The sequence below is a fragment of the Berghia stephanieae genome, chromosome 11 (assembly GCF_034508935.2).
Source record: "Berghia stephanieae isolate SIO BIC M18660-M18661 chromosome 11, UCSD_Bste_1.3, whole genome shotgun sequence".
NCBI lineage: Eukaryota > Metazoa > Mollusca > Gastropoda > Nudibranchia > Aeolidiidae > Berghia > Berghia stephanieae.
Window position 1 is genome coordinate 28,757,350 of NC_088370.1, and position 11,945 is coordinate 28,769,294.

At 39.0% G+C, this 11,945-nt stretch overlaps 1 protein-coding gene across 1 annotated transcript; it reads right to left on the reverse strand.

Moving 5' to 3' along the window:
• Positions 1-1,032: 1,032 nt before the first annotated feature.
• Positions 1,033-11,720, reverse strand: LOC144956741 (uncharacterized). Its single transcript, XM_078887420.1, has 2 exons — positions 11,709-11,720; positions 1,033-4,867 (listed from the first exon to the last, which is right to left on the reverse strand). Exon 2 carries the CDS (start codon positions 4,828-4,830, stop codon positions 3,547-3,549), a length of 1,284 nt encoding a protein of 427 aa, XP_078743546.1. The 5' UTR covers positions 4,831-4,867; positions 11,709-11,720; the 3' UTR covers positions 1,033-3,546.
• Between the last annotated feature and the right edge of the window lie 225 nt (positions 11,721-11,945).

Consider the following 11,945-nt stretch of genomic DNA (forward strand, 5'->3'; position numbering starts at 1 on the left):
ACAACTATATAACAATATATATATAATATATATATATTATATATATATTAATATATATATTATATGAAAACATATATATATATATATATATATATATATATTTTATAATTATATTTATATTTTATATTAGCTCTAATATGTTATCAACTTCTTAGCCAAGCGCATACTAGCTATAGATAGAACGAAGATGACGTCACTCAAGCCTTTGTTATTGTATTTTACCATCCGCGTTTGTGAGTGATTCTCACTAGACTGTATTAACTAGACTATAAAAGTTCATGGTTACACATAGTTTTGTGTGTTGGTCCGTTATACTTCCGGATGGCAATGTTGTGAACTTCTTAGCCAAGTGCAAACTGTCTATAGATATTATGCGCTTGGCTATGAAGCTCATAGCATTGCCATCCGGAAGTATAACGGACCAACACACAAAACTGTGTGTATCCATGAACGTTTATAGTCGGGTTAATACAGTTCAGTGAGCATTACTCACAAACGCGGATGGCAAAATATAACAACAAAGGCTGAGTGACGTCATCTTCGAACTATCTATAAGTTAAGATGGTTACGGAAGGACCCCATTCATTCTGAATAAGGAATGTGGCCTATGAAGACATTGGGAGTTTCTCTCAACGTACATAATGTGATGACGATGTTGTCTCTGGATAATGGCGTGATTATTTTATAGGGAATGAGATTAGCGGAAGAGTAGCGTCCCTTGATTGGACGTCACCTTACAGAGAGAACGTCAATTTGGTTTTGACGTGTCTCAAGCCGCTTTCACCGGAAACGAGGACGAGAGACGCATGCGCACAACCAATATGACGTTCTCTCTCTAATAACTAGTCACAGACTATGGGTGACTTCCAATCAAGGGACGCTAACTCTTCCGCTAATCTCATTCCCTATTACTAACGAAAGAGTGAAAATGGAGAGGCGTCGTATTGGAACAATACAGACACTGGACGTTTCGGGTACAAACCCTTCGTCAGCTCGACAATACACACATTAAGTGGAAAACAAATAAAATTGCCGATTTTGATTGAATATATTTCATATGTAACTAGAATTATTATTCGTACCTCCAACCGCATGGCATCAGAGCTTTATCATTTCTATAAATAAATTAAGATTTAAAAAAGTGAGCTTTATATAGGCAATATCCACTGAATGTGCTCAAAGTGCTTTATCATTTCTATAAATAAATTGAGCTTTAAAAAAGTGAGCTTTATTTAGCGCAATATCCACTGAATGTGCTCAAAGCGCTTTACAAGGGGTCCCTGGTCAACAGCAACATTGAACATGTAGGACGGGACATGACGCCTGTTAGGCGATATTACAAATTTTTCGGACAAAGACAACGCTGTTAACGGCCAGGTACTCATTTTACATCTGAGTACGGTGAGAGAATGTTAGTAAAGAGCCTTTTCCAAGGACTCAACCTGGGTGGGGTTCCTTACCTCCCATAGTGGGCAGGGAGGTACATACTGTGTCATCTATCCCCCTATACCTTTTTTCCAACACGCTTTCTGTCTTTGTCTTAGAATGAGATTACTTGGTTTTGTCCTGGCCTTGACCTGATACCCTGGCTGGGAGGGAAACAGTCAAATGTATAGTACTTTTGGGTGATGATATTTTTTTCACTTGTAAATCGTCTCTCTGTTATGCACTGTATTATGTTTTGTTTATGTATTATATATGATTTGTAAACATTTGAGTGTATTCCTCTTAGTGGGGACCTGTGCTTGTGTCTGGATGAGAATCTTAGGTGATCTCAAACTAAGTACTTTGATAGTGTGCTCTTGGAATCTACATCTGATCCCTATTTTCCCAGTTCCCCTATGTCTTACTTTTTCTTGGGTGCTTTATTTGTAATTCTAGAACTTTTTACGATCCCATTTTCTTCCTTTTCACTGGCGTTGATATAACCTTAATGTATTGCTAGCGCCGTAAAACCCTTAAAAACAAAACAAACAAGGACTAAACTATTCACCGAGCGCGAGGCTCGAACCCAGGACCTTCCGATCCTCAGACGTACGATTGAATAACGAATAGGGTTGATCATATACACAGATATCATTATAAAACCACCAATGTGTAATTGAAAACAGTTGTGCGTGTGTGTGTGTGTGTGTGTGTGTGTGTGTGTGTGTATAACTTTGAAGATCTATTTTTACCACCAAACTGAAGTGAGAGAGAAAATAACATGGAAATCTTTTGGATCAATTTTTATGTCCAGGTGGAGATATAATGAAGTTGACGTCACTCGGGCCTTTGTTATTGCTTTTTGCCATCCACGTTTATGAGTAATTCTCACTTAACTGTATAATCCAGATGATCGAATTTTATGGCTATACATAGTTTTGTGTGTTGGTCCGTTATACTTCCGGATGGCAATGTGAGTATCTTAACCAAGGGTATACTATCTCTGGTATGTATCGTCCGTAATAAATTTTTCATTGTTTTAACACATTTGTGTTATTACTTATGTTTATAATGGTGGTTATGTAATCTATATTACCTTTCCATGTGCTCGAGGTCATTGGTCACATTGGAATATATGCTCAAAGTGATCCACATAGTGAAAAGTGTTCACAACTTTTGAACTGTCTCACATCACGATTGGTCATTTTATTCAGCTTGACACAACTTTCATAAACAAAAGCAGCGTGTTTGCAATTGTTAAAAAATATCCAATCGTTGTACAGCAACAAATCATGTCATCGATGACTAGGTTTGACGAAAACATGAATATAGATCGGTCCCATTTAATAGCAGGTTCGTCTTGTCACCTACCGTAGCCATCGTTAAGTTTTAGCCTGACATTGAAACCCAAAAAGACTGGCCTTTAAACGTCATTATTTGGTTTTTGCACCGCCTAGTGAGTTGTCGTTAGTAGTGCTCATGGAAACAAGTTATTTCATTGTTTGAACTATTGAATACAACTCACGATTTGTTTTCTTTTGTGCCCAAAGACTGGCATTTTGACGTCATTTTTTGGTCAGCGTAGCGATATGTTTTCGAAGGCTACGGTGTCAGGCGAAAAGTTAACGATGGTGACGCACCTACTCAAGTGTTCCTGATGGGTGTACTCTCTCGGAAATTGTCCCATCTATATGTCTCTCTTTCTATCTACCTTTATTTCTCTTCTTCTCTCCATCTTGTCTGCTGTCCTAGGACAAAGCGGCATCTTAGAACCCGCCCGTAACATCAAACAACTTTAATATTATGCTGAATCCAGTCTCAGTGAAGATTTCAGAATTATAATATTCATTTAGCTGCTAAATCACTGACACTGAAATGATTGAAAATCTGAATCCCAAATAGAAGACAATGGAAAATGCATTTTACAGACACGATGCGTATTTGTTGAATGTTGAATAGAATTTGCTGTGCGCATTATAAAATCATGACTATCTATGTCATACTATTTTGAAATCCGTCAAAAGTACAAACAGTTAAAATCAAGTGAAAGATTGTCATTTTTTTTGGTTGCGTACTTGTACAAGTAGCACTGGAAAACAACCGTTTTACTAACTGCAAATTTTACTTTTGATTTAATTTACGACATAATCGAATTTGCTTTAATTCTTTTTTGAATTTTGAACTAAGAGTGTAGTAAATAAAAAAATTCAAAGTCGCGTTCAAGGTCTCCGTCGCAACCCAATAGTAATAACAAAATGAAGAAATATATGACAGGAATCCCTCGTAGTCATATCTAAGTCGTATGACTTGACTAAATAATTCATGAATTGAATAAGGGAGATAACAGAATGAGAACAAAAGAGTAATCAATATTACCATACGAATGAGTGTCAGTTCTTTCTTCCGATTTGATTCTTTCTTCTTTTGATCTTTTGGGGCGTTCTGAGGGGTTGAAACAGTGGGAACACTTGATTTAAGAAATTTCTTAGAGAAAAAGACTTTATAAATTATCACGGCATTGAACAATACGACCAGACATATTACAATGGGTCGATAAAATAATTTATATGATTCAAAACCTCTCACATATAATTCAAATAAAGTCGACTCCCAGCGGATCCTATTGGGAATCCAGCTTGTCTGGTGAAATATAAAGAGATTGCCAAGCACAAATAATACAATGTACGTGAAAGCAAGAATAAGAGTACGTTTGGGAGTGAAAATCAACTTCACGTGGAAAGGAAAGGTAACGCTGATCATTCTCTCGAAAGCCAGAAATAGAGTTACAAAACAGGAAATCTGTGCCAGTATATCACCTTGTTGTCTGAACTTTTCATTCTCCGCGACCAACAAAAATTGAACCGTACTGGCATGAATTCCATAAATGTCGATTTCAGTATTAATGAATTTTAACACTATTCTAAGGCTCATTGCAAACATCATTGCACAGGTACAAAAGTCCGAACAAGCAAGTGTGGTGAGAAGAGTAGTACAACTGTCAGTTAGAATTCCTTGACGATAGAATACGAGAAGGTTGACTACATTTGTGACAAGGCCCAGAATGGAAAGAGGTAAAGTAAGTCCTGTTCGAATGAGAAATGCAATTATATTGAACGTTCTTTTTGGTTGAGGGTTCCCAAAATGATATAATTGAAAAAAACAATAAGTTACGGAGATAAGGGAACCATTGGTGCCAAAGTACCAGACCGTCCTCTCGTCGCAAGCATCATTTTTCATCTGCACATTCCAAGTAACATTTTTCGTATCCACATTCCACGTAACATTTTTCGTATCCACATTCCACGTAACATTTTTCGCATCCACATTCCAAGTAACGTGTTTCGTATCCACATTCCAAGCACCATTTTTTGTATCTACATTCCAAGAATCATTTTTCATATCCATATTCCCGTTTAGCGAAGTGTCTTCTTCTGTGTCCAACCTAAAAGAAAATTAAAGCGTTAAAGTTACTTTTGTCCTAGAACTCCCCCCCCCCCTAATAAAATACTACCTCGCAATGTGTATATACATATATATTATATATATATATATATATATATATATTATATATATATATATATATATATATATACATATATAACGTTAGCCTTATATTATAATGTTGTTAGCTTGTGAAATGATTACCGTGCTCTTAGGCATAATCTATTTCCTTTTTGCTTTATAATTCATCATTAATTTAATTGTAAAAACATCACAATCAATCCAATTCCAAACGACATAAACTTTATCCCATCTCTCCTGAGATATGAACTTTGCTTGTAAAAGATGGATTATATTGATGGGTGAAATAAAAAGTTTATGTAGAGAAAACGAAAGAAGTGGAGAAAAAAGGATTATGCAGTCTATCTCTACTCACACCATCTCTCCTTCCTCCACCTCCCTCCTGTCTCTCCGAGTTTTATGTTTCGCCATGGCTGACCCATCTGAGCTGAATGAGAATACATATAATCGTTTGCATGATATAGATAGTATGCGCTTGGAATAGGATCTCACAAAATTGACATCCGGAAGTATATCGGACCAACGCACCAAACTTTGTGTAACCATGATCGTTTATGGTCAGGTTAATACAGTTTAGTGAGAATTACTCATAAACGCAGATGGCCAAAAACAATAACAAAGATCTGAGTGACGTCAACTTCGAACTATCTGTAGATAGTATGCAGATGACGTCACTCAGGCCTTTGTTATTGTTTTTGCCATCCGCGTTTGTGAGTTGTTCTCACTAAACTGTATTAACCAGACTATAAAAGTTCATGGTTACACAGAATTTGTGTGTTGGTCCGTTATACTTCCGGATGTCCATGTTGTGAACTCCTTGGCCAAGCGCATTCTATCTATACACAAAAGACTTTCGGGGGGGGGGGGGGGGGGGGGGGGGGGGGGGGGGGGGCAGCGTGGTTCTGCTTTGTACCCGGAAGGTAGCAAGTACGATCACCTGTCGCTGTGTTGTGTGGCTTTGAGCAAGTCACCTCGCCCTTGCCCAATTTGCTACGCTGCAATTTGCGGGTGACGATTGGGTGATTCCAGTCTTCCCTTGAAATAGACCCTAAAGAAAAATGTCCCCTATGGGATGAATAAAGTGAATTTTATTTTTTATTTTATTTATATAAATACAAATGATAAATCACTGCTTGAAAATGAATTCGATGTTGAAAAGGATAAGAGTGGCATATATAATGCTAGTTTCCACGACCAGTCGTTATTCGTTGTTTTTTTTTCTTTTTACAGTTACGACATTTCGATTAAGTATATATATATACTGGCCGTATATCGATAAAAAGCATAGTAGATGCTTTCTACGACAATTTTTCAGATAAAACATTTTCTTATAATTAAAAAAATAATAATTTGGGTAACGAAATGCCAATTCAATATAACTGGTAGACGAAGAATAAACGCAATTTGAACCCTCAGTGAAATCGCAGATAGGAACTCTCGTTGGGATAAGGAAAGGAAGGATAAACACGAACTGCACGAACAACATGAATAAGTGACATTACATCACCGGACATCGAACGCGTCGTCGATAAGAACACACACACAATATAAGATACACATTCGAAGGTCGTGTTTGAGCATTTTAAAACATAGTAGGAAGGCATTACGGTTTCTGGGTCATGTGTGGAGAAGAGACGGAATAGAAAAGTTGGTAACATCTGGGATGATCGAAGGAAAGAGAGCTAGAGGAAGACAAAGAATGACTTATTTAAATAACCTAAGAATGGCCAAATGTGATTTTAAAAGCAACACGATTTCATGCACACCGCAGAGGATCGTGATTCGTGGAGACAGCTGACCGGCAACCTGCTCAAGAGCACAAGCCACGATGGATGATGATGAGGAAGGCATATATCGGAGTCATGGCCTTGGAGTCGTCCAGTGTTGTGCCCTGGCACTGGTTGCTAGAACATAACCAGAACGAGTCCGGAGATGACCGAACCCTCCTCGGGTTGCTAGTTTTTCTGAACTCCTCAACCATCCAATCAGCGGGTTCGAAGAACCATCGCTATAAAAAAAAAAATAAGGCGCGAGGAGTCGGGGGAAGTTTTTAAATTTACTGAGATGGACACAAGACCGCAAATTCAACGGTCGTCTTTGATTTGATTTGATTATTTACATGTGCCGTGGTGTTCTTCATTCTTGGATGTCAGGACAGAGACAAGTAGGATGAAAGAATGGATAAGAGGTGTATCGTCCTATTTGTGTTGTAGATGTAACTTCGTTTTATCATAGATTCTACCGTCTTAAGGAAAAAGACAAAATGAGGCCTCTTATTCCTATTAAACATTCGGTCTTTTTCCTTAAGACAACATAATTATTGTATCGTGATCGTTAATCTCGATTTTCTTTCTTTTATCATTATTAGTTCGCTACCATTGTCTAATCGTGACACACAGTCTTCTCCTTCTTTCTCTTTCCTCAGTTCAGGCTAGCCTCAATGCATCGGCCTGATCTTCCACGACTTCCCTCGATCTATCTTTCTCCTAGTCTGTTCTTTATGTTGACAAATCGGGCTATCTCGGTCTACCGACGCTCGATTCGTCACATCCAGCCTCTTTTGAGTGAAAGAAGACCAAAACACATGTTCGAAGGGAGTTTCTTGAAGACTTTCTGCTTTAGCTCTACTAGAGTTGTTCATTTTACTGCTACTGCCTCAATCTTAAAGTATGTGTAGTCATTCCAACTGCCTTGTACTTTTCTTGTATTTCTCCAGTTGGCCACAATATTTGGTGTATATTTCTGCTCTTCCAGATCATGTTTGTTTTGTAGCTGTTGCCGTGTCATCCGTGCATATTATAATCTATTCGTTTCCTTTCAAATTCTCATTAATGTCATTGTAATTTTTGAATTCTGTTCGTGGTTTTGTTATGCCGCCATTGATGATGACTGGTATTTTGTGCCTCTGTGAATAAGGAAAATAGATTTTTTAAAACACCAATTTGAATGCCGTTTATACAATAATTTCAATTTTCCTATTTGTTTTCGCCTAAATATAACCTTCTCAGTATCCGCTGGTTGTTTTGGGCACTACAGAGATCACCTACCTTGTCGCCCATGGGGGTGCTTGAGGCATATCGAGGGCAAAGGAGTAATTCCGGTTGATCGTTACTAGACCATCCCGCATGTCTGGTCTAAATGCGGGCGCCTTGAACGGCCCGACCTGATATGTGACTTCTGGAGATCCACTCAGTACCCATCCCAGTCTCCACGCTGCTATTATAGCATCATGACCATGTCCAGAATACAGATTCCTCAATGGCGAAGAGGTCGCCGCCTGGCCATATACCATCCTGGCCATATACCATATTGCCATCGTGTCGCCAGGGTCGTCGGCGCAGTCAAGAAATAAGCGAACGTCCTACCACATAATATGCTGGAAACTGAGATATCGGGGTCAGCGACCTGTTTACATACTGTCCTTCAATATCGAGAGTCAGAGTATGACCAAAAGTGAGCTTTTATCAAAACTACTGGCCGTCCATTGAGTCGACATTCTCCTATTACAGGAGACCCATCTTTACTCAGGCGTGCATTCTTCTCGATTCCAGATCCCAGGCTTTACGATGGTCCTGCGAAAGGACACTTCCAGGCTCAAAGGAGGGGTTAACATTTACGCTAACGTAAGGGTCATAGAGAGCGTTTCGGACAGCAACGAAGTGAATAGAATTCCCGTGAAGGTGCGTGGGATGTATTAACACAACACCTACAAACCACCTAGAGCGACCTGGACTACAGCCATCCTTCCATCTGTCTGGGAAACTCTAATAGCCACCACCACGAATGGGGCTACCGAGAATGCAATGAGGCAGGTAGGCAACTCTACTCATGGACAGACTGTAATGATCTACACCCAGTGTGCGATCCGCCATAAGAAGGAGTATACCACTGATCTCACCCTCGTGACGAAGGGACGAAACGAGGAACCACTGCAGATGAAGTCCTTGGCGACTTCCCGCATAGCGAACACAGGTCGGTACTTGTCACATGCAGACAGGGGGAGGGGGACAGACATATTTCCTCAGGCTGGAAAAGAATTTTGCACTCAAAAGAGTACAACTTACCATTACCAATTTGATTCCATCATTCAATAATTATTCTAACATCATTAGTAAATCTACCTCTCGCTTTAAAAATCAATAACTATCCTCTAACCTTGATTTGTATAAAGGAAGTCGGCTTTTCATGCACCAGCAAAATAAAAGGCTTTTCTCGTGCCTTAAAACCACCAAGGCCAAAAAGATCGCAACCCTCACCACCTATGAATCTACTTCTTGTCCCACCACTCTTTCTTATACATCTCAACCCACCATTGACCTGCATCCAAGTGCTACAGACACCACCATAACCACTCTTCCCAACCAGAATGATAAACTGGTCACCTGGATCCCTCCTAGCATCAAATTGAGCCAGGCTGAAAGGCTGTCTTGGGCAAAGGACTCAAATTCGTCCCACTACGCAACAGTCTTGACCAGATCCAGCAAGAAGCGGACATATGGCTACCTTACGCCTCCGCTTCTACTTCGGCAATTCCACTGGTCAAGACCCTCAGACTCAGAGCGACAACTGTTATGACGATCCCGTTGCCCCATTCAACGTAGCAATTGGACACAGAAGCTTGATGATATTATGGCAACATCCAGTCGTCAGGTTAAGCGATACAAGGTGCCACCCATTTAAAGGAGTAATTTGACGAAGGAAGAATGGTCCGCCATCCGTTCCCTCAGCAACAGAAAGGACATCATCATCAAACCCGCGGATAAAGGTGGAGCGGTTGTCGTCTGGGATAACGAAATCGTTCCGATCGACGAGATACGAGAAAATAGATACCCGGATGTACCCTTCTTACTTCACATTTTGACGCCATGAACGAGATCTCGGTAGTACTGATGCTGCATATCTTTGAGAGCATTCATAAAGGCGGTACATCTTCAAAGGATACGGTTGACTGAAAGTGACGAGTGGTTGTCGTGTAACACTAAAGCCATGTGGCCGATTTTCTTGATTTTCATATCATTGTTTATACCTCAATGAGACAAGATCAGATGATATACTTTGTTCGTTTCAAATGTAACTAGAATATAATTTGGCTTTTTTACCTATCAACCATGCTTGGATAATATGGTGTTTGTTGACACTTGAGCTGTCAGGACGACCAATCGTTGGAGGGTCAAGATGCTAAATAGCCAATCGTTCTTCGATAAAAGACTCACGAGAACAACAGTTTGAAATATGGTTATGGTCGGACCTGTGAAATCGTTTCTGGGCGAAGTTTAGCCATGAGTGACCGTAAGAAACGAAAATGCGACCGCAGACATCAAAGGGTAGGCTTATATAATCGAAGGGTGTCTACATGATTGGCATGGCCATATTATAGGTAACTCATTATCTACTCCTCCAAAAATACTCTGAACACAGGGTTAATCTACTGCCACCATCTATTCGTGTAGAATTGTGAGTCAAGCGTCTTCGACCAATCACAGGCTCTCTACTCGGTCGACCGCCAAGGTATTACGCTTCTTTTTCCAAAAAATGTAACACCTTTTTGAGCCGGCCTAAAAGCTAAAATCTAAAAGTATAAAATATAATTGTGAGGAATTTGAAACCACCATGCTGAAATAAGGTTGAAACATGAGGAACCTAGGTCTTTATTTCAGAAAAATCGGTTGAAAACCAACCGTTTTGCGAATAGATTTTATTTTAAGAGTTGCATTTGTTTATTTTAATTTTAGTTTTTTTATTAGCAGCTTTTTAATTTATCGGCCGATTATCTTTATTTTAATATCATTTTTTACATCTCAATGAGACAAGAATATTGGTGTAGAAATATCCTTTGATTCAAAAGAGTTTAAAACACAAAATTCATTTTTTTATTGCGAGTCCAGCCGTACGAATTAATTCATGAGCGTTGAGACAGTGACGACCTAATCACTCGGCAGCTCCTGGTCCAAAAACATTAACAAAGAACTGAATGACATCAATTCATTTCCTCTATAGAAAGTGTTCGCTTGGCTATGAAACTCACAACATTGCCATCCGGAAATATAACGGACCAACACTCAAAACTATGTGTAACCTTAAACGTTTATTGTCTGGTTGATAAAGTTTTGTGAGGATTACTCATAAACGCGGATGGCAATAAACAATAACAAAGACCCAAGTGATTCAACTTCATACTATCAATAAATTATACTCATGTACCTTTTGGATGCATTGCGTTTAGTCTAAATACTCATAACATTCGCCAGCCGGATATAACACAAAACTCTTTGTAACTTTCAACGTCTACAGTATGATTGATACAAATTAATTTAATGATAACTACTAAAATGGCTGGCTAAAAAGAAAAAAACAATAAAAAAGTGACGTCAAATTCGTTTAATCTATAGATACGATTTTTTAAAATGAGATTTTATATAGCGCAATATCTACTAAACGTGCTCAGAGGCCCTTTACAATGGGTTCCAAGCCAACAGCAACACATTTCATGTTGGAAGTGTCAGGACACCTGCTATGCAATATTACAATTTTTTTTTTCCGACAGAAACCTTGCTGTTAACGGACAAGTACTCATTTCACACCTGAGTACGGGGAGAAAATATGGGTAAAGAGCCCTCTTTTTTTTTCTTCTAAGAACTCAACCAAGCGCCGCTCGGGTAGAGCGGGACTCAAACCTAGGACCTTCCGATCCGAAGGCGAGTAACACACGATTCGATCACAAGGAAGCAAGCACACAGAACGAGACAGCAGTTCTCTCTCACCCTGTGGGGTAGAGCTCTGGAGAGGTTTGGATGGAGAGGTTTTACCACCCGCCGATCCATACTAATATAATACGAAAATAAACCCTCCACATTTGTGTTTTCTAACACACGTCACAGTATAATTATATATCATTATTATTGACGAAATCATTAACTCCAAGGCCTGAGAGAATGATTCATTTTCATTTATATTGATTTTTATAATAAATTAAATGTAATAAATTTGAAAAAAAAAAT